Below are 24972 nucleotides of genomic sequence, written 5' to 3'. Positions count from 1 at the left end.
GTAAAACTCCCTACAAACATATATTATAAAATTACGGGCATGCAGCAAGCCCGCTGATTCAGACGCATTCCATACGGCTGGTCTAACTGCAGAATTTGCAACCTATCTATTTCTAGCAGCAGTTTTCACATCATGAAGTGGCAAAAACCATGAGACTAGGTCAGAAATCTCCCGAGAAAAAAAAGAATAAAACAAGAGCTAAGAGCTCATATGGCACTTGTGACGAGGTCGGAAGAGCCAAGAGTTCATATGGCATGAGTCTTAGCAAAATTAGAAGAATCAATAGATTAATTTAAAAGAAAATCAGAGGCTTAATGCCGGCCAGGATTTAAAATAAGAGGTCTGGGACACAAGGTCCTTTTAAATATCAAAATTCATTCAGATCTGATCACCCACTCGCATGTTAAAAAATGCCTCATTTTTTCTAATTTTTCCTCTCCCTACAGCCCCCCCCCCAGATGTTCGAATAGGGGAAAACAACTTTATCAAGTCAATTTGTGCAGGTCCCTGACACGCCTACCAATTTTCATCGTCCTAGCACGTCCAGATGCACCGAACTTGCCAAAGCACTGGACCCCCCTAACTCCCCCAAAGAGAGTGGATCTAGTCCAGTTTCGTCAGTCAAGTATCTACGACATTTTCTTATTCCACCCACCAAGTTTCATCCCGATCTCTCCACTCTAAGCGTTTTCCAAGATTTCCGGTTTCCCCCCTCCAAATTTCCCCCAATGTCACCAGAACTGGCCAGGGTTTAAAATAAGAGCTCTGATACATGAGTTCCTTCTAAATATCAAATTCAAAATTACCTCACGAAAGGTCACCCGCTCTTAAATTAAAAATACCTCAATTTTTGTAATTTTTCCGAATTAACACCCTCCCCCAAAGAGAGCGGATCCGTTTCGGTTATGTCAATCACGTATCTACGACTTGTGCTTATTCTTCCCACCAAGTTTCATCCTGATCACTCCACTCTAAGCGTTTTCCAAGATTTCCGGTCCCCCCCCAATAACACTGGATCCGGTCGGGATTTAAAACATGCGATCTGAGTTACGAGTTCCTTCTAAATATGAAATTTCATCCGATGAGATTCAAGATCCGATCACTCCTTTGCAAGCTAAAAATACTTCATTTTTTTTCTAATTTTTCAGAATTAGCCCTATCCCCAACTCCCCAAAAGAGAGTGAATCCGTTTTGGTTATGTCAATCACGTATCTAGGACTTGTGCTTATTTTTCCCACAAAGTTTCATCCCGATCCCTCCACTCGGAGCATTTTCCAAGATTTTAGGTTTCCCCCTCCAACTTCCCCCAATGTCACCTGATCCAGTCAGAATTTAAAATAGGAGCTCTGAGATATGATATTCTTCTAAATATCAAATTTAATTAAGATCCGATCACCCGTTCGTAAGTTAAAAACACTTCATTTTTTCTAATTTTTCCGAATTAACCGTCCCCCCACTCCCCCCAGATGGTCAAATCAGGAAAACAACTATTTCTAATTTAATCTCGTCTGGGCCCTGATACGCCTGCCAAGTTTCATCGTCCTAGCTTATCTGGAAATGCCTAAAATAGCAAAACCGGGACCGACAGAGCGACAGAATTTGCGATCACTGTATGTCACTTGGTAAATACCAAGTGCCTTACCAAGTAATTTTTCTCTGTGGATGGAATATTTGGTTGAAGGTTGGCTCCAGTATGGCTTATTTTAGAAAAGGGTTATTTCCAGTCTTTGGGCAAGCTATGGGTGGAAGTAGTTATAGGCCCTACTAAATTGAAGGAAAACTCGACTTTTGTTAGAACTTGAAACCCTCTTCCCCTCACCCTATTTGAGATAGGGTTTGTGATATCAGAGCTCGATATGAGCCCTGATCCTAGTCATCTTTGGTCTAGCTTTCATTTGGATCCGTTGCTCCATTAGCAAGTTATCCTATATTAAACAAAAAGCTTGACTTTTTTCAGCACTTAAAACCCACTTCCCCTCATTCTATTTGAGCTAGGGTTTTCATATAAAAACTTACCTCTCATGGTCTTAGGCATAATTGGTTCAATCTTCATTGCTATCCGTCACTCCACTCGCAAGTTACATTGAATTAAATGCCTCCTCCCCCTAATTAAGCTAGGGTCTTCATCTCCAAACGTAATGTGTCTTATGATTTTGGCATCTTTGGCTTGACTTTCATTGAGATCCATTACTTCATTCGCAAGTTAAACTGAGTCAAACAAAAAACTCAACTTTTTTAGCACTTAAAGCCCTCTCCCTCGCCCTAATTAAGCTTGGGTCTCCATCCCAGAACTCAATGCGTATCATACTCTTAGGCATCTTTATTCAATTTTCATCGAAATTCATCTCTCCATTTGCAAGTTACACTGAATTTAATGAAAAACTCAATTTTTTTTTAATACTTAAAGCCCCTTCGCCCTAATTAAGCTCAATTTTAATCCAAATAGTTCAATTTTAACAAAAATCTGACTGGCGGTTCTCCCGCTATACTCGATAGCACAGGCGGGCGGACAGACAGACAGATCTCAAAAACCTATCTTGATGGATATTTCCCACTATCCAAATAGGTGATGATGCCTGGATTATGATATGCTATTCTTTTCCTTTTTTTGGATCCAATGAGTCAACATGGCTACCTAAGACGTTGCAAAATCTGTCTGTCTTTCCGTCCGTCTGTGTAATCAAATATAGGGGGAGAACCCCTTGTCGGATTTGGATGAAAATTTAGATAGCCGGATTTGGTGCCAAGGCTCATGAGACACATCAAGTTGAAAGATAAACACCCTAGCTCAAATAGAACAGGGGGGAGAGGGCATAACCTGCTAAAAACAGTTCTTCGTTTAATTCAGAGTAACTTGCGAATGGAGTGATGGATCTGAATGAAAATTGAACCAAAGAGGCCTAAGACCATGACACAAATCAAGTTTTGAGATAAAGACCCTAGCTCAAATATAACAAGGGGGAGTTGGTTTTCCTGGAAAAATTTAAGTTTTTTGTTTAATTTAGTATAACTTGCAAATGGAGTAACGGATCCGAAAGAAAACTAAACCTAAGATCCTAAGATGAACTAAACCTAAAGATGCCTAAGATCAGGGCTCATATCAAGTTCTGGTATCACAAACCCTATCTCAAATAGGGCGAGGGGGGAGTGTTTCAAGTTTTAAGAAAGTTGAGTTTTCCTTTAATTTAGTAGGGCCTATAACTTATGAATGGAGTGACAAATCTGAAGTCAGATTCGTCTGAATACCTGAATTTTCTGGAATGAATTTGACAAAATACCACTGCATTGGATCCAGCTAGAATTCCCTAGACTTGTTTATTGCAGACAAAATTTAGATGGGCAAAGATTCATAGCTTTAGTAGTCTTACCAATAATATGGTCCTGAAGATGATGAAATGGTAGAAATCTAGTTCAGTTGACAAGATGACAAAACTTAAACACTAATGTCAGAAATATGCCCAAATGGACTACAATATGCAACATTTAGCACAAAACAAGTGATTTTAGCTGACTGTCGACCAGTGAACTATGAAGTAATTTCAATTTTTTATTATATAACTTTTAAACAAAATTAAACCAAGTGTTAATCATATTATAATTTTTTTTTCGTCAGAAACAAATACCTTATTTCACATCCAAAAATAGGGCATGGAGCTGTATCTGAGTTTACTCTAAATCTAAAGGTGATGTCTTGTACATTGCCAAAGCAAACATACAAAACTTTCGTGTCAAAGGTAAAGTATTTGAAAAAGAAGTACATTAAAAGTATCTTAAGTAATAAGTATTTCGTAATCTTACTTAAGTATCAAGTAATAAGTACACCCTAGAGTTTTTACTTAAGTACAAGTACAAGTAATGGAAAATTTTACTTAAGTAGTACTTCAAGTAAAAGTACTTCAAGCAAGTGACAGCACTGCTGTCGACCAGTGAACTATGAAGTAATTTCAATTTTTTATTATATAACTTTCAAACAAAATTAAACCAAGTGTTAATCATGTTAAAATTTTTTTTCGTCAAAAACAAATACCTTATTTCACATCCAAAAATAGGGCATGGAGCTGTATCTGAGTTTACTCTAAATTTAAAGGTGATGTCTTGTACATTGCCAAAGCAAACATACAAAACTTTCGTGTCAAAGGTAAAGTATTTGAAAAAGAAGTACATTAAAAGTATCTTAAGTAATAAGTATTTCGTAATCTTACTTAAGTATCAAGTAATAAGTACACCCTGGAGTTTTTACTTAAGTACAAGTAATGAAAAATTTTACTTAAGTAGTACTTCAAGTAAAAGTACTTCAGGTTAGTGACAGCACTGCTGACGACAAATTTTTCACAGGGAATTCCAATGTTGGAAAGAAGAGGCAGTTTCCAATGTTGGAAACTGAAACATAAAATGATACTAATTTCTGAATCAATCCGTTAAGAATATAGACAAAGATTCAAATTTATTCTACCACTAACAACTCACTGCAGCACCAAGTCCCCTGAGGCCATCACAGCTGCACACGCTTCTCCTCCACCCAATTTATTCAAATCTTTATATTTTTGCTGCTTCCCATGAGGTTTCAGTTTCCTCCGATTCTTTCGGTATGATCTCAGCCCATTCCGTTGGATGGCCATAAAGCACAATCTTTGGTAATCTGTTATCATTCATCCATAAAACGTGGTCTACCCTTCTTTTTTTAGTATTTTCATTGAAAAATAATTGAAAATAACAATAAAATTCCCAGATTCGGCCTATATGGCCGAAAAGCACAATTTATATTCTAATTATAAGATTTAAATTCTTAACATTCCATATAAAATGATACCACAATTAAGTTGAACTCAAGGCAATGCGTCTTTAATTAGTATCCGAGAAACAATATAAAACAAAATACCATGTCAATTTTTGGAAAAAGATCAATAGATGGCACAGTTTAAAAAATAAAACTAAAAGACGAAATATTTCGCTAAATGTTGATGACAACTGTTTTCGTTTGTGAGTCGTCGAAAACACTTGACTCGTATTCATCTAAGGCCTGAAAAATAAAAGATGAAATTTATAGAAGGATGAACAAGTATTGTAAGAGATAGAAACATCTCTTGCTAGTTCTGGGCTTGTCTGTAGGCATAAACTGAGAATGAGGGAAAATGCTAAGGATGCATCAAAATAAAAACAGCGAGTATAATGTTTGCAATGTTGAGGGTAGTAATGTTGGCCGTGTTTTAAATAATGAAAAGGAGACTGTTTGTGCACATTTTAATATAAAAAACAAGATGTTATATGGATTGATGACTTTGCAATGACGATGATTAAAATAAAACTGAAGTGCATGTGACCAGCTATATGACCAACAGTCACCGGCGAAATAGAAGAAAGATACAAAAAAGTATTAGAAACCTTCCTCATGATCCCAGATTTCTCTATGAAATACAAACTAAAAACCGTAACTGAAAGATCCATAACTTGACCACAACCTCTTGTTTTTGTATAATAGAAAGGCACTTTTGCGTTTTCATTAATTACAATAGCCAGAAGATACTTCATACCCTGTGATGATAATGACAACTTTATTTAACTTGTAAAAAAAGTTAAAAAGATATTATTAAAAGAGAACATCTTCAAAATTGTATTAAAACTTGTAGGATGGAAGTTGGTGCAATGGCTGTTAGAATATGGCTTGAAAATAATCAACTACTGCAACAACCATTAAGAACTTGCTGTGCCACCAATATGCCAAAGGCCAACACAGCTGCGCATGTTCCTTCACTCCAATGCACCCCCCCATTGCGTGTACCCCCAACAGCAACCATGGAGCAATAACAAGTTCCTGATAATAACCACACCCTAGGCGAGATTATTGCTAGCTTCTCTTCCCCTGAATAATCTGGAAAAAGCACAAGTGTATATCCTCCTCGGAAAACGAGCCGGATTCCCTCGGAGATTACCAACTACTGAAGTTAATTGCTAAAAAATGTAGATTCGAGGCACTAATGTTGTAACAACATAGTAAGAAAAAAATAATGGACTTAAGTGAGATGCACTGAAGAAAGGCCTACATCATTTTTTTTCTGAACTTGGAAACTTACTTTAGGCCTTGGCTTGATTTTACTTGACATTATTTAACGTAATAAACAAAAAAACAAACCACTACAGTTAAGAATGATTACGGTAGAGGAAAAAAAAAATTAGTTTTGCTAACACATAGCGATGACTTACAAAATATTCATAGGAGCAACCTAAACTAATAAATTAACTTAAACAAAGAATAAAAAAAGGATATCCTGTCATATGAATAAAATTTATAAGTGTACTATTTTTTTTTTAAATACTTGAAGCTATTGAAGAGGATATTAGTTTGAATATAGTAATGTTTCTTGCAGTTGAAATATGTTTATTTTAAAACATAAAACTTAAAACATAAGCTTGCTAAACATAAAACATAAGCTTGCTAAAACAAAAGCACTTGGAGAGTTCAGTAGCTTACAAATGATTCTTTTGCAGTACTAACACCACCAATGCGGGAAAGTAGCCACTTAACAGTGGCTACAAACTTCATAAACATAAATCAAATTAAAAAATATATCCTGTTATCTATTTCGAATAGAATTCACAAATATTAAATTAAGCTTGATGAAACTGTTCTACAAGCAGATATAGTATATCAGAGCTAAAAAACCCTAGTAACTGTTCAGGGAGAGCCACTTCCCGTACTTTTTGCGCAATCCAAAATGCACACTAACACGGCATTACATGGTACTTCATTTAAGATAATACCCAAGCCGCTTTCTTTGACTGCATAATCTTTACTCTGTTGTTTACAAGACATTTAAATCCCAGTTAATATGCTGAGGGTCTGGGTCACTAGAAATACATACATGAGGTATAAATTTTACTCCAAGAAGCACTCAAGTCTGTCGAGGGCTTCTCAACTCATAGTGAACTTTTAGTTTTGGCTCTCGATTCTACAACAAATCAATCCCAAAAGAAGGAAAGAACATGAAAACAGTATGTATATGAAAAGAATCTGCTTTTTATGCAGACATCAAAAGCCAAATTAATAACAACTTATAACATGCGAGACTTGTAAAATTTACAATCTTGATGGAAATAACATGATAAAACTCAACAGGTCTGGGGACTTTGTAAACTATATTTCAGCCCTTTTTCTACGAAATTTCGTCTTTTTGGAAAAGATAGTCACGGACGAGGATTTTTTTTTTTAAGAAGGAGGGGGTCACTAGGAGTAGCCGAATGCTAAGTGAGGGTTAGTTTGAACAGGAAATGAAAGCTTATTTAGCCCATTTTAGGTGGCAACAGAGAATGCACCAGCACATAAGGTCATGTTTGGTGGCAACAGTGAATTTTAGGTGGCAACAGAGAATGCACCAGCACATAAGGTCATGTTTAGGTGGCAACAGAGAATTTTAGGTGGCAACAGAGCATGCACCAGCACATAAGGTCATGTTTGGTGGCAACAAAGAATTTTAGGTGGCAACAGAGAATGCACCAGCACATAAGGCCATGTTTGGTGGCAACAGAGAATTTTAGGTGGCAACAGAGAATGCACCAGCACATAAGGTTATGTTTGGTGGCAACAGAGGTGGCGACAGAGAATTTTAGGTGGCAACAGAGAATGCACCAGCAAATAAGGTCATGTTTGGTGGCAACAGAGAATTTTAGGTGGCAACAGAGAATGCACTAGCACATAAGGTCATGTTTAGGTGGCAACAGAGAATTTTAGGTGGCAACAGAGAATGCACCAGCACATAAGGTCATGTTTGGTGGCAACAGAGAATTTTAGGTGGCAACAGAGAATGCACCAGCACATAAGGCCATATTTGGTGGCAACAGAGAATTTTAGGTGGCAACAGAGAATGCACCAGCACATAAGGTCATGTTTGGTGGCAACAGAGAATGCACCAGCACATAAGGTCATGTTTGGTGGCAACAGAGAATGCACCAGCACATAAGGTCATGTTTGGTGGCAACAGATAATTTTAGGTGGCAACAGATAATGTACCAGCACATAGGGTCATGTTTGGCCTAAATACAGTCAAAATAGCAACAATCGAAAATCTTGAGATACCCAATCGGTTTGCAATTTTGAAAAAGCTATGCGTATTTACCTAAGTTTCGTAAGATAAACTGTTGTGCTTCGCCTCTAAATGTATGTTTACCCCATCCGAAATGAACGGCTATAATACACTAAATTCTTCAAATGATCCGTTTGATCCATCTGTTGTATTTATGTACACTATTTCATATTTGCACGCTAACTGTTAAAACGAAGGTGAGTGGATCTTTTTATCGCATGAGCTTCAGGGCTTCTTGAGGTCCCAAGCGGTAATAAACGCATTCTCAGGTTTTCCAAATTTTCATGACAGGTACTCTATCTAGATAGTGATGGACCTAGAAGAACCGGCCTCTCTTGGTGGTGGGGCAGGTTAATTCATTGCAGTTTTCACTTGGATTTATATTAAGCTAAAAAAAAAAGTTATAACATTTATGACGATTTAACAAATGCCTACTTTAAAGTTGCAAAATTGCAACAGTAGATTCTGACAAATTCCAGTCAAATGCGCCCTACAAGGCTGTCAAGCAGATAAGTGTAAAAGGCCCGGTGGGGGGTTGAACAGGTGGCAGCAATCTCATTATTTAAATTACCAACATGTCTAAAGCGAATTCACCTTCATGAGTCCTTGGTCACGATCCAGTGTGTTTACTAATCAATAGAAGAAAACAACAGACGAATCATTACCTCTTTTAAAGCTTGGGACAAGTCCTCATAATACTGTCTGCATGCCCAAGTGCTGTTATGAGTACCGCTGGGGACAACCAATAAGCGCTTCCAATTGCTCCCACACCGCTCATACAGTTCATGCATCATAAAAGGTGGCACTAATTCATCTAAACTTCCAGATATGAATATGGCAGGACACTTTACACTGGCAACTTTTCGCCGTGAATCATACTGAAAAAAAACTTTCTCTTCAGTACTTGATATTCATTGTTTTTTTTTCTTATCAATCTCCTAAGATCTTACAGCTTTTGAAAGAAACGATTTTTTTTCAGGAAAATCTAAGGGCTCCAATCCCGCTTCTCCGGTGGTTCTTTCTTCAAAAAAGCAAAGTATACTCTGCTCTAGTAGTGGTTTAAAACTTCGATGAGAATATCATCCATGTCCAACTCTGCAGAAAAATTTAAATTTGAGCACTCGTTACTGAGATCTTACCTCTTTGATTATGCAAAAAAAAACTGAAATCTAAATAGAATGGTGTAAAACCAGAAAAGTGAGATCTTAGCAGACTAATTAACAAAAAAATAGGGCTGCTATCTTTGAACACAACTTATTTTAAATCGGCACTTGTTGCGGCGTCTATCAAAGGACCTAAAATCATAAAAAATGAATAAGTCAACTATAAGCCCTACTTGACAAAAACAAGTTATGTGCGCAGAGGGAGTGTCTCTAGATTCCCCCACACCCCCCAAAAAAAAATCTTCAAAATTAACGTTTTCTCAGGCTTTCCTATAACTAGTAAATAAATCCCCTAGTTTTGGGGTTAGGTGAATTTACTCTAGTCATTAATTTTTTTTACATATTCGTTTTGGTATTTTATGTCTATTTTCTTTTATATTTGCACTTGGTAATCTATCCTCCTTTATTCTTTAAATTTTAATTCTTTAATTTTACTTATTAACACTAATTTATAACTTAGTAAAGTCTTCAACAAAATTTACTTACTTTAATCTCCAACTTAATGTATAGTATCAAACTTAGTTTACTAAGTCTTGCCTCTACATTACCTATAATTTTTAACTTCATTGAATAGTCTCTAAATTTTATTTTATCCTTAGTTTATAATCTCTCCCAAAAAGTAGCATTTGGCTACAAATTTTGCACCTGACTGTCCCAATCAACCCACGATCTTCACTATTTCTATTATAATTTCTAATATTTTTTATATAATTCGACTATTTTTTGCACTTTCTAAAATCTTCTAATTTAATGTTTCTTTTTGTGGTTTTTCTATTATCCCTCCTCCATATCATGCAGCGGCATTTGGAAAGGATGTGCTTATGTTATGTTTTTTGTTAATAATTGATATTAAATTAAAAATGTAAAGTCACTAATTTATCAACAGGACTTAATATAAAGCCTCTTACTTGCATGTTTTTTGTTAATAATAAAGTTTTTAATAAATAATAATAAAGAGTTTAACAAAAAAAGGGATTGATTTCAAGATGTCTATTGTCATTATAGTTAACTTAGTGGAATTTACTTTCATATGTAAATTCTGAACTTTGTCCAAAATATAGGTAGGATTTTGATGGAGTCACTTTTTATATTTCTATGACATACTTCAAGGATTGGCAGGTAATCTACATATAACGCCTTTGAGGGAATCTCTTACCAATTTCATTGACCAATACTAGATATAAGAGTGGTCCTGACAAGGTTCCTTGATGAATTCTATACCAAGTGGGGAGGGAAAAGCAAAAATAAAGTTTTTTGTTAATAATTGATATTAAATTAAAATGTGACGTCACTAATTTATCAACGGGACTTAATCTAAAGCCTATAGCTTAATTTGTGTTAACTAGAGGCGTATTTAGATTCATGATGAACCATCCCAGAAACTCGAGATCTCCACTATTCTCCTTACTTTTTAAAACATTTCTCATACGAATTACCTATTATTTTTACATTTTCTAGAATCTACTAAAGTAATAAAAGTCTTTAATTAATTACCATAACTTTATGCAAAGACTTCAGCTTTATCTGGGTTAACTTCATGGTAGATTCAGCATAAAAATAGAATTTCTAATTTAAACACCTAAATGTATTGTAAAGTATTCATTGCATTGTAGTTGAGTCGGATTGACTACAGCTCACCTGCAGGTACGGATATTCAGGTATCACCTGCAGAATCAAGCATTATTTTGACATTCTTTTGCCATTGCATCATCAAGCATGTTTTGAATTTTAAAAGATCTTAAGCCAAACTGGCCTACCATGACAATGCTCTCTGAGCATTCTCATGTATATATACGTGTATATATATATATATATATATATATATATATATATATATATATATATATATATATATATATATACGTATATATATATAATATATATATATATATATATATATATATACATATATATATATATATATATATATATATATATATATATATATATATATATATATATACATATACGTATATATATATATTATGAAAAGAGAAATCACCAATGCAACAGACTGTTTTCCTAAATTAGTGATTAATATAGACCAGCACTTGAATGAGGCTTTAACCCTACTCATCCATACAATCACATAGGTCAAACAACATAGCCATACACAATCAACCATAAAGAATAATCCTAATCCATGGACAGGCAGTCATGTCGTCAATAAGTATAAGTCGTCATTTACCTAACAATAAAGACAAATAATTCAGAGGCAACAACCCAACACAAGGGCTCATCAGGAGAATACACTTGCCTATAGGGTTTCGCCACATTAAATTCTCTACCTAGTCAAGTGTTGTGGCTACCACATAATATCCATGGCATCCCCGTGTCAGGTATCACCCCCAAAATACATGCCTATGAAAAAAAAAACCAGCAAATGTAAAACAACCAAGTAACACCAAAATAAGCTTATCCAGTTAATATATCCCTCTTTTTAGCAACAATAGGTAAACTAAATAATAAATTTTATATATATATGATAAATATATATATATATATATATATATATATATATATATATATATATATATATATATATATATATATATATATATATATATATATATATATATATATGTTACGATGAAAGACCAATACCTGGTAGAAGTCGACATTCACTGGTGAATTCAATCAGCTTTGATTATCTATTGATGCTGGTGCTTTTGAATATTTCCTAACTAAGGCCAACAATAGGCTATATTATGGAATTATTCTGCAATTAAGTATCTTAAAGAAATGAGAAAGGCCAGAGTATGGGATGGATTACAATATCCATTGATATTCTAATTTTATTCTTGTCAGAATCATTTATGGCCTTCAGTTTTTACACACACAAAAAAAATGAGAGTATTCTTGTTTGTGAATGTAACTTTCTTCCTTAGAATGGGAGCATAAAATACAACTTAATTTGTTTTACTTAACATAATTGCTGAAGCTTTAATGACCCTCTACATTGTAGAACTAAGACTTTAAGTTACGTTTAATACTAAGGTGGTAACGTTTCATGATAAGGCTCCTACTTTTCTATCCCTTCAGTACTTTTCACATTAAAGATCTTTCCTTCCGCACAACAACGTTATTTTCTTATAACGTAATTCAACTTCACCGCAGAAAAATATCACAGTTATTATTTGCAAAAGATTTAAATTTGCAAAACATGACAGCAACAAACATTGACCAGTTCTATGCTGGCCCAGTGGGTTTGAGCTCAGCTAGGTAATACGGGACCCGAAGTTCGGACCCGACTGTAGCAACACACTGCAGGGACTTAGCAGTAAAAAAAAACGTTGTTAATCTGTAATGATACAAAAAACAACCAGTAGTAGTGAAGATCATTTGGTACTTGTGAAAGACTTTCATAGAAAGCCTTCCACGCTTGACCACAGCTTGAATCTTCATCACCATTCCACTAATATTTGAATAGCTTGCTTACGGTTATTGTGACGATTTTTGACTATGATTATGATGGCTTTACTGGATTTTTATGTTAGCCTACTGTGAAGGAACTTTTTAACTATGAGAGGTTATACTGAATATATTCTCATATTCATATTCTCGACACATATTCTCAGGAGCTTTTCAGTTGTAACTAGTTACAATGTAATTCTTGAGATTCAGTCACACTGTGTTTAAAAGCAGTGCTAATTGCAGCTAAGGATTTGTCCTGCTGCTCGCTGCTGAGTGCAAAAAATCGGTCTCTTTGCTAGGAGATTTCTCTAGCAACCCTAAATAAGTCGCGCAAAGAGTAAAAAATATTAGAGACATTTGAGCTTCGTTGACAGAAGAGACGAGGTTGATTTTTTTTTTTTCACTTTTTTCTTTAATGACAGAAACTGCACCCAGAAATCGTTTCTATTTGTTTATGACATAAAAGTGGAAAAGAGGATAAGGATTGATGAGAGCTGCTCACTTAATTGTTAGCTCACTTAATTTTTTTTATTTAGTTTCTCATTGTTTTTTTAAATAATGCTAGAAAATCCTCCGCCCCATTCATGGAAATTCTCTTGCCTCATGATAAATTCCTCCATAGAAAGATTCCTGATGATGTATGGTGCTGCTCTCACCCATGGCATCAGGATACGGGGGTGACAAATGAATAGTGGATGCCTTGTTTAAAAAGAGTTATTAAGAATTCACATTTTCAATGTAGAGAAATCGGAGATTTCTCTAGCAACACCACAAAAATCACCTTTATTACCGTCATATGCAATAAGAGAGAAATGGGTTTGCAGCAATACCTTATTTTTGTAAAATAAACTTGGCAGTTTTTGTATTGGCTTTGCAGGGATCAGTAGCTTTGCCATGTCTGGTATGGATGTAAAACTGTTTTCAACAATGAGACAAGCAATTTTATCTTGGTACTCAGTCCGACTTGCCAAGTCTATGGCTACAGCACCGCCTGAAAAAAAATGAAGTAAAATTATTTGATTAATAATTTGAAAATAACTAATTTCAGTTAATTAATACATGAAATATGAGCCCCTAAATATAAAGGCTACAGTAGCACATAAACAAAAATATCACCAAAGAAATAAGTATGTTAATACAACTAAATTTGCGAAATATATCAGCTATATGGCCACATGCCACCGACTATTCTTACATTTTTATACAATTGGCCATGGCTAGATGCCCACGACTATTCGATGTAAAAAAAAAAACCAAGACAGATAGTCCCATTGAGTGAGAGGCAAACCTGGCATTAACCCCTTTATTAGGATTGTATAAAAATGATGTTAGTTCATTTGTTAATAGATAAGTTTATCTATTATCCGTCCTTGCGTCATTCCTAGGGCAGAAGAACTGGGAAACCTAGTCGTCGAAGTGTAGTCAGTGATGGCAAAATATTCTTTTTTTGTCAATATAATTGCTTTAAAGGTACCATATAATGTACTTTAACTTTGAATAGTGACAATTCAAGACTAGCTTTGAATACCCTAGACTCCCATTATGTGCACAGGAATTTATGAACATGATAAGGACTTGTAAGAGTACTCGTACGAATACGTTCATGACCTAGTTTGAGAAGGCTAAAATTGACTAACCTAAAGATCTTCCAAAAACAATTATTCTTTTCTTGTTTAAGTCTTTTCTAGACAACAAAAAGTCGATTCCAGCCATGGCATCTTTATAAAATCCAGCTTCCGACGGTTTTCCTTCTGATTGTCCATATCCTCGCCATTCTAACAGTAAAACGTTCAAACCCAGTTGATGTAAAACTTTAGAATTTGGAAGTCTAAAAAACAGAAGATAAACTAGTATGTTATGTCAACCGAATATTGACGGAATCTTAGCCAATAAAACTTCCAGAATCAATCTTAAACAGAGAAGGACATAAAAACCATCCCATCAAAGGGCTCACCTCTCCTCAATAGATAGAAAAATAATGATCTCAGACATACAACCTTTTGGGCTTTCACCACCACCCCCAACCTCCTCCACAACAAATTCCTACAGTTCATATAGTGCTCCCTTTAAGAACTGTGTGCTCTATGAGCTGGGTGTTTCAGAGCTTGATAATTCCTACCACATTTCATTGGTATGAACTGAATGCTTTTGGTTGATGCAGATAATAAGAATATAATTGTTCTCTCAAAGGGCTCATATCAAGAATGGACACCTAAGACCATAACAGCAGCTTTCCAGAGAAAAACTTAAAAACACTACTATAGCTCTTGGAAAAAAAAAGAAATCCTTTCCCCCTCTCCTTGCACATGTCAGATTAGATACAAGCCCTAGAAAGTTATAACTATGAGTCATAATCCTAACTTTCAAAATTTTTGGCTAAGACCTGACATCCCATTTAAGTAGATGTGCTGACCTCTAGAATTTAAGAACCCTCATTCCATCTCTGATAATCAAACTCCTAGGGGTAAACATCCTGATGACGAGAATGGAGGGGCCCGTTATACAGTTAAGTGCAGCTATGGACCCACACAACATGGAATTTAGCTCTCAGCTTTCTCTGGCTTTTGACGAAATCTGACAACCTGTCTTCATGTATCTCCTGATTACAAGAATTTGGCTGACTTTCGGAGGTAGGAGTGATCCTGGATAGCCAAATATAACCCATAGAATCCAATGATCAAAGTTTGATTCAAATGCAACATCCCATTTAAAAGTGTTGCGACAAGATTTTAGGGACTTCCTCCCTCATAAAAATCAGATTAGGCAGGGACCCTCTTAAGGGGTTCATAACAAAGTTAAATCGCCTTTCTGTGAGCAATCCCAATCTTAATAAAGTCATATATGTCGAAACCACATTAAAATTTAAACCACTCCCGATTGACATAACTACTAAAAACTCCTAGGGGAGGTAATAGCCATTTCAAAAAGCCCAACAGTCCCTGTTTGTATGTTTTTCTTGCTGAGCTATAATTCTTGAGGAGGGAATTATCTTATACTAGATTGGTTTAGTGAATTGATAATTTGGCAGTTTAGTAGTTCCCAGTTATGTTAGCGCTATTAACTCTCAATTCTTAAAATTGGCTTACAAAGGGGATAGGCTGTGGTTTAATAAAGACCAAGGATTTTCAAACTCAGGTTAAGTTCATGTTCCTGCAGATTGGGGGACGGGGAATCTAACAATCCCCACTTTAATAGCTTTGAAGAACACACACAAAAAATTCAGAGACTTGGCCATTTCCTCCAAGAAAAAGCTCAACTACTTCCTCCATTAAAGGTTTGACCTCAATAAATCTATAAATACACGTGTATCATGTTCATGCTAATTTAGTTAAATTGGTGTATTCTCACCTATGACCAATGTTTCCAGCATTGCCATGTAGAAACACCAATGTAGGAGCCATTGACCTCTTTTCTCCTGGCTGTAATATTAAAAATCCGTGTAATTTCGTTCTGTCTGCACATTTTATAGTGACAGATTCATAATCCAGACCTAATGTAGATGGCAGTTGCACATATATTCTTGAATGAGCAGGAATAAGAGGGTAGTAGATTAACCTGTCACTTGTGTTGTACAAAGCTCCTGAAATAAGAAAGCAAGATTTATTCCAAAAAATAACTTTCACATGCGCTGTTGGACCAAATTTGTATTTCAGAGTAAAAAAAACGGAATAACATCAAGAAAGATTTGAAACAGTCATATACATAAAACTGGCAAAAGGATGCACCATAATTTTTATCAAAATTGTCAAAAAACAAATAAATACAAAATTAAAAAAAAAACATATGTATATGGGCCATATCATTTCGAAATCTTTTTAAACAAGTAAAATTAGTAACCTAAAAAGAACCATAACAAGCATAAAAAGGAGGAGAGAAGTAAACATAAAACAAGCAACAAGAAGTAAATTAGTTGGATGAATCTTTTCTATAATACAAGGGACAAATATATATATATATATATATATATATATATATATATATATATATATATATATATATATATATATATATATATATATATATATATATATATATATTTGTATCTTGAAGCCAGGCAGCAAATGAGGGACAAGATAGGAACAGGTTGAGAGGTCGCCTGGTGGGTGGAGTGTCTCTTAGGGAATTTTTTTCTGTCAGAGGGTTTTGTACAGTATTTTTTTTTTTTTTTAATGGAGACACAAGTTAACTCTCCTACACTCAAGTGTTTCTTACCTAGCTTTTTAGAAGAAAGAGTACAGAACTTTAACTTCTTTAAAAATTATTAGCAAAGGCTCTTTTTCAGGACAGCTCCAATTTTGTCTTACACTTTCTGCAAACTGCCAGGGTGTTAAACAGTCAAGCATATATAAGATGCAGATGGAAAAAGGAGGTATAAATTGTTGAAGAATGGGAAAAGGGACACAAAATTTAAACCAGAGCATAAGGGAGGATAAAGATACATTAGCTTTGTGGATAATATTATTAGTATGGATATTCCACCTTAAATTAAAAGAAATTGTTACATCAAGTAATTTCAAGGAGAGCTCAGGAATTTCAGGAGGGATAGGATCAAGAAAGAGGGGTGGGGATTTAATAAAGAAAATCGGATATTATAATTGATTTAGAGTGGCTTACTCTCATGTCTAATTCCAAGATTATGTACAATGTCAGTAAGGATACTCATAGGGTTACTCATTAAATTTCTACTCAGACTTTAATGAGCATAAGGTCATCAACAAATTCCCATCTGTGGGGAACTTCCTTAGCAAGACTGTTGATAATAAGAAAAAAGGGGGGCCTAGGAGAGTACCTTGGGCTACTCCATTGTGAAAAGGGAAGGAATTGTAATAACAATATTGGTACTTTACTGCTTGTGATATATTTGCTAAAAAAGAATCAGCCACTTTCATCAGTAAAAAGTCAATATTAGATTTAGTGACAAGTTTCTGTACTAATACATTTTGATTAACAAGGTCAAATGCTTTTTGTAGACCAATGGAAGTTAAATTGAGCCAGCTATTAGGCTTTTCAAGAATCTTCCCATTGGAGTTAATAAGATAAACATGGTATTTAGAAATGGATTTGAGGTTTCTGAGATGCCACAGGTCTGAAAGAGGAAGATTTTTTTTTCCCCTCAGCCAATACGCATCAAATCCTTCATATGGTTTTGAGAATCCATGTGAGGGGGAAATGGATCGAACACCTTCAGAACCAAGCTTTCTGACTTTCTTTTTAGGGGAGTTGTGCAACCCTATTTCCAAATTTGTGGAAATTGCTCAGGCTTAGTAATCTGGTTGAAAAGGAGAAACAAGGGCTTCAAAAGGACATCAATACAAATAATAAAAATACGATATGGGACATCTAAAGGCCAGGCATTTGTTTTTGGTTTTTTGTTTAGTTTTCCAATTCTTTTTTCAATATTAAATGGGAAAATAACAGGAAAAAAAAGGAATTGTAACAGCCAGTAATTGATAAAATAATGCCAGAATGCTTTGGGCAATTAGTGGGAGGAATGGTAACGATATTGTTGGTAGCTTCAATTGGTTCTAGTAAGTTGAAATTAAGCTGGTCAGGTCTCTTGTCACACAACTTTTTAACATCAGGATAGCAATTTTCTGGTTTGCTATTAAACAATCTTTAACCTTATTATTGTAATAAGATTAGGCACATTTACAAATCTCTTTCTTTAGTATTTTTTCATAAGCCAATTTCCCACTTATGAACAGTATCAATTTAATCCTAATTAATATTCTGGTGAATTGATTGATGTAGCCTATACTTTATTGCTGGAGTTTTTTTGAATTTTTTGTTCTGGGAAATTAGTGGGATATTTATGATTTAGCTATTTATGGAAAACAGCAGTTTTTGTATCACAATTTTGTAAATTGAGTATATTGGAACAATCTTTGGCATTCAGCCACATGCCAAGAGCGCAAAGACCATAAGCCACTGAAAAAGAATGGTTACAGTTTGAAAATGGAGACAAAAGGAGGGAAAGATGGTAAATCTTACCCAAAAGGGGCAAATCTGGGGGGGAGAGGAGTTGTAAAAACTATTCATGTTAGGTAGAATAACATCAAGAGAGGTGCTTCCCCTAGTAGCTGGTATTTTAACTAGTTGCTTTGCATTAAGAGGTGTCACCAACCAAAAAAGCAGTCTAGCATTTGGGCATTTATAACTAACAATATCAGTGCTTGACTGTAATTGCTGGATGAATCAAAATTTTTGTTGCCGTTTTAAATCATATTGAAGTGCAATATAATGATGATTGCAATCAGTAAGTAATAATATGTCCACAATAGTATATAAATAAGCAAAAGTACATAAAAAAATGATAAGGGATTAAAACATTTTAGAGCCTTTGATGGTACACAGAACATTGTATAAACGTTTCAGTTGCTGAGTCTCTTTTTACAGGGACAAGCAGCAAGTCCGTTGTCCAACCTTGCAGCAGTTTCAATCCCACCCCAAGCCATGTGTTGCTGAGGAGAGTAGGCTATGAATCCACTATACCACTGTAAAGAAATAAAACATAACATATATTGTTATACGAAGTATATAGAAGCAGTAATCACATTCCAGTAAAACAGAAATTAAAATTTTAAAGACCTGTAAAAGCCCAACATGTTCCAAAATACAAGTCTAGAACTATAAAACTATGAACAAAGCCCTGCTGAAAATGATTTTCAAAAAATCAAGTTCAAACATTTCTTTTTTCCCCTACTTGAATTCATAAACATGAAATCATGGAAGACTTACAAGAGTTAATACTCAAGTTAGTCTCCTGAGAAAAAACACATATTCTTAATGTAGGCTAGAAAAAAACTATAAAGCTGTTCATATATTTTTTATTGATTAGCAAATGTGGGAAATCAAATTTTCAACATTAAGTAAGCTTTTCAATGCATAAGTTTACACCATCAAGCTTCAATCAATATTTGATGCCAAACTTGATAAACAAAATGAAGAATAGTTAAATTTTCAGGATAATTAACAAGTTTAGTTTATTTGTCTTCAAAATATTTTGAACTAGAAAAAAACATGTCTTAGAACTTATGATTTGACCAATATAAGCGAGTACAACTGAATTGTATAGTGAATGCAGGACTTCCCATTAGTTAGAACCTAGGTTGTCAGGGTTTTCAATGCCTGTGCTGCTTTAAACTCCTACACTCATATACCAGAAAAAAGAGATATTTTAACCCACTAAATTATACCCAAAAATATCAGCACTTGTTGTTCCAAGCAGCCAGGCTAATCAACTTGGTGCCAGAAAAACAAGTAATTAACTATAACAATCTTAAAAAACTGCAAATAATGTGTATTTGAAAAGGTGCCCAGAAAAGTGAAGCCCTGTAGCCTAGCTGCTGCTCTTTTTAGTCTTAGTAAACAAACTAATGAGGGGTCAGTCTAGGAGCCTGTATATACCTTAATTTTGTCACATGTTAAATTCTGAATATTCTATTGATTTTTACTCATCCTGTCTGAAAAAACTGAAACTCCCCACTCTTGTCTACAAACATAAAAGGGGTAATATTACTATGACACATAAGCTCCTGAATTTTAACTCTCGATTAAATAAGCCATTTCAACTTGACCAATGCCAGAACTAGGGGGCACAATCAGAAACAATATCAGAAAAGAGTTGCCACTATCACCCTTATATTTTGTATTGTTCCTCAATATGGCTTGGTACTTTCCCCTCATTACTTTGTCTAATCCATATAGCAATTGCAAATTCTGTTGGTCTGTCTGTCCTGGTTTTGCTACTTTAGGCACTTCCAGGTAAGCTAGGATGATGAAATTTGGCAGGCGTATCAGGAACCAGAGCAGATTAAATTAGAAATTGTCGTTTTCTTGGTTTGACCATCTGGGGGGGGGAGACTATTAAATAAGAAAAATTAGAAAAAAGGAGGTATTTTTAACTTACAAACACGTGATTGGATCTTAATGAAATTTGATGTTGGGAAGGATATTATGTCTCAGAGCTCTTATTTTAAATGCCAACCGTATCTGGTGACATTGAGGGGAGCCTAAAATCTTGGAAAATGTTTAGAGCTGAGGGATTGGGATGAAACTTGGTGGGAAAAATAATCACAAGTCTTAGATACATGATTGGCATAACTGGAACGGTTCTGCTCTGAAATTGGGGGGGGGGGTTAATTCCGAAAAATTAGAAAAAATGAGGTATTTTTAACTTACAAAGGAGTAATCAGATCTTAATGAAATTTGACTTTTGGAAGGTTGCCATGTCTCAGAGCTCTTATTTTAAATCCCGACCGGATCCGGTGACATTTAGGGGAGTTGGGGGGGGGGCTAAAATTTTGGAAAATGCTTGGAGTGGAGGGATCAGGATGAAACTCGGTGGGGAAAATAAGCACAAGTCCTAGATACATGATTGACATAACCGGAACTAATCTGCTCTCTTTGGGGGATTTGGGGGGAGGGGAGCATTAATTCTAAAACATAAAAAGTGAGGTATTTTTAACTTATGAAGAAACAATTGGATCTGTATGAAATTTCATATTTAGAAGCACCTCATAACTCAGATTTCTTATTTTAAATCCAGACTGGATCCACTGTCATGGGGGGGGGGGTGAAATCTTGGAAAATGCTTAAAGCAGAGAGATCAGGATGAAACTTGGTGGGAAGAATAAGCACAAGTCCAAGATAAATGACTGACATAACTGGACCATACTCGCTCTCTTTGGTGGATTTGGGGGGGGGGATTTGGAAAAATTAGAAGAATGAGGTATTTGTAACTTGTCAACAGGTCTTAATGAAATTTGATATTTAGAAAGATCTTGTGCTTTAAACTCTCATTTTGAAATCCTGGCCAGATCCAGTGACATTGGGGGCAGTTGGAGGGGAAACCAGAAATCTTGGAAAATGCTTAGAGTGGAGAGATCAGGATGAAACTTGATGGGACAAGTAAGCACAAGTTATTGATACATGAATGACATAATTGGAAAGGATCTGTTCTCTTTGGGGGAGCTGTGGGTTGTTAATTTAATTTGGAAAAATTAGAAAAATTGAGGTATTTTCAACTTAAGAATGGGTAACCAGATCTTAATGAAATTTGATATTTAGAAGAAACTCATGTCTCAGAGGCTCTTATTTCAAATCCTGATCAGATCTGTTGAGATTAGGGGGAGTTGGAGGGGAAACCAGAAATCTTTAAAACCCTTATAAATGTTGTAGATTTGTGATTGATGTAACCAGACTGGATCTGCTCTCTTTGGGGGAGTTAGGAAATGGGATTCAGTGCTTTGGCGAGTTTGGTGCTTCTGGATGTGCTAGGACAATGAAAATTGGTAAGTGTGTCAGGGAGCTGCATAAAATTGACTTGATAAAGCACATCATTCCAAGCTCTGCTTTTGTTGTACTATTATATAAAAAATGATTATTTTCAATAGAATTGTTCTACTATATACTACTATGTTACACAATAACTTTATCACTAACAGAATAGTGAGTTTGTGGAATTTGCTCACTGAAGAAGTGGTCACAATCCCCAGTACTGCTGCCTTTAAAAGAACCATTGATGTGGAATAGTCATCAAAACCATGGTGAACTGAGTGGGCTGCTATTGAGATGTCCAACCATCATCATCATTAACAAGCAATCTTGCAGGACTTAATCCTTATTTTACTGGACAATGCAATTTCAGGTAAAAATTGTATTTTATAATAAGACATTGATAGCTAGAACTTAGTGAGATAGTACATTGAAACATGTTACTGAGTCATAAATTTTCTTGTCCTTAAAGTATCACTGATAAAATACAGTTTTGATCACAATTACTTGAGAAGTTGGAAAATTTTTAAGAATGAAAGTAGGAACTTAAAAATAACTCCTTGGGAACCAGGATTAAATTTCTCTCACCTCAGATCACTTTAAAACTATTACTTAAAACCTAAAAATTCATAATAAAACATGATACTTAGTACACAAGCTATTGAATGAAGAATATATTCAGAACTTTGGCTCAATTATGATGTTTGACATATTACCTTAAATTATAATTGTTAATAATATAAACAAATCCAAGGACTATTGGCTAGTGATCATGTGGTTTAGTAAATCTGCTGCATTCTACTGTGTGAGCCATGGTAAGAACCATAGGAATAAGGAATATTATGGCCTATTTCTCAGCACTATAGCCCCTAGTATCCACTAATATGCACACAGTTTACATCTCAAATCATTTCAACAAATGTAAAGTGTTACATTTGAGTGCAACTGTTAACTTAACAATTACTTTCCAAATTTCTTTTAAAATTAAAAATTTTAAGCCATACAATGGGTTCTTTTCTAAATTTAGGAAGTTGGGAGATCTTTGAAACCTTATATATTGGAATTGAGCAAACTTGTGAAGCTGAAACATACTTTTCTTGTACTTCATTTAAGCATAAGGTGTATCTTGCAAGTTATACTTTTATAAAAGATTTCTAAAGGCCGTCAAAGATCAGTGCCCTCAAGAGGAAGAAGGAGTGGAGGTAGCCTATACACTTCTTTACTGGACATAGGCTATTTTAGGCTCTAGGGTGATCTATGAGTGTAATTTTTCCCAACCTAACTACTTTCTAAGATAGCAAAAAGTGGATTATCTAGAATTTGACCCATAATTTAGGCTCTGGATCTATTCCTGAAATGTATGCACTTGACTCAACTATGTTTAAAGACAGCAGACTGGGACATAGGTATGATTTTCAGTGCCTGAGAACATTTTTGGATTTTTCATCCTTTCCCTGCTATCACTTGAACAATAGAAATGAATAAAAAGTGAGGTGCCACCTGAGAAACCCTACCAGATCTAGGTAGAGCTCACCATTGACATGAAAAAGCCTGTAATCTAGAATTTTTCTATTTGGGTTCTGTCCTATGACATGAACTTACTGAGAGTACCCTAAATTTAACCATTGTACCTGAAAAATGCATATTCTAGGCCATACTAGGCTACTTGTTCAGAGTTTCAAAGAAGAGGCAAAACTGGGAATGTAATTTCTGACTAAGTCACTAAACCATATTTTTCATGTGGCTTTATTGAGTAATCTGCTAATACTCACTTCCAAAACTGAATAGGAGAAACAAAATTCCAAAAAATCCCCCAAAATACCACCAAAGGCAAATTGTTATTGAGAAATTAAGTGCCAGGCTTTTCCAGTGAGACTTTAGAGCTTTCTTTAATAATGCTCCAACGCTTCCTGCAGGAGGAGGTGGATCCAAGTCTGGAGGATAGGCATCCATAAATATATTCAAACAAATCCACTTATAGACGTTTCAAATAATACCTAGCAGTAGCGCTACCTAATATTATTTCTTAATAATTAATGGCGCTATTTAATCGTCTTTCATTCTAAATTTGTAATTAACAGTAAACTTAGCAAAACTATTAACTATTTCGACCATTATTTCTCATGCTAATTATTTTCCTGAAGGGTGGAAAAGTATATTTACTAGAAACATAATTGTTTTTAGCTGCTGGAAAACGTGTTTTTTCTTAACAATTCTTCAAATTGCTAGAAAAAATCTAATTGTAGTTGCATTTCGCAAGAATATACGAATCACGAGTCTAGTGGTAGACAATCTTAAAACCTCCATGTTACTTCTGAAAAACCTGCCAAATGCTGAAGTTTAGCTTTTGTTTTATTACATCCTTCCTTCGTTCAGGCTTTTCGTGGAACATTATCCTCCACAGTTGGGATTATCAGTTAGCTATTCAGATTGACGCATGAGTTTCAAACCTTTTTAACCATGAAATTGAATTTGCTTGACCACACACTTACTTAAACCATTGATTTAGGTCGGAAACGGGATTTTATCCAGCGAGTGCTTCTACATTCGTTGTTTCTTTGAAAATTAGGTCGAAAATCTAGGAGAATCAACCAGTCAATATGTCTGGTGATAAGGTGTAGCCTTAACCAGCTTTTTGAGTGCACCTTGATCGGCTAGATTCCCCTAGTTTTTGTCCCACTTGACACGAAGACGCCAAATGTTAATGTTCTCTGGAAAAATCTGAACTTCGGTGATATGACTGCTTTAAATTTGATATATTTATGAAATGCTCTAGTAACATCGATTTATAACCATAAAAGAGATATCACAAAAAAGGTGGAACAATAGCTTCCCACTAGCTTAGAAACTTGCTTCCCTTGTAACCAATGATGAGGGTGAAGAAAGGGTCTGTAAAACAAATTAAAAAAATAGTAGAAATTAAAATAAATTTCTGAAAGTTTAATTTCTCCATTATGGTTTTTCTTCTAGTTTCACACATAGCTAATTTTATGTACCCCACATCTGCTCTCAATCTGAAACTAACTTTGCAAAACGTGGCC

General features: G+C 35.0%; 1 protein-coding gene across 2 annotated transcripts; it reads right to left on the bottom strand.

Moving 5' to 3' along the window:
- Nucleotides 1–4826: 4826 nt before the first annotated feature.
- On the bottom strand, nt 4827–23924 carry LOC136035965 (protein ABHD13-like). Of its 2 annotated transcripts, XM_065717856.1 has the most exons (6): nt 23704–23924; nt 16004–16235; nt 14293–14483; nt 13486–13646; nt 8744–8956; nt 4827–5020 (listed from the first exon to the last, which is right to left on the bottom strand). In XM_065717856.1, the coding sequence occupies exons 1-6, from the start codon at nt 23882–23884 to the stop codon at nt 4952–4954; spliced, it is 1047 nt and encodes a 348-aa protein (XP_065573928.1). In that variant the 5' UTR covers nt 23885–23924; the 3' UTR covers nt 4827–4951. The 2 variants fall into 2 exon arrangements, with proteins under 2 accessions (XP_065573928.1, XP_065573929.1); XM_065717857.1 differs by lacking the exon at nt 8744–8956.
- Between the last annotated feature and the right edge of the window lie 1048 nt (nt 23925–24972).

Source organism: Artemia franciscana, chromosome 15 (genome assembly GCF_032884065.1).
Source record: "Artemia franciscana chromosome 15, ASM3288406v1, whole genome shotgun sequence".
In the NCBI taxonomy this organism is placed as follows: Eukaryota; Metazoa; Arthropoda; class Branchiopoda; order Anostraca; family Artemiidae; genus Artemia; species Artemia franciscana.
This window is presented reverse-complemented; position numbering and strand designations above follow the sequence as displayed.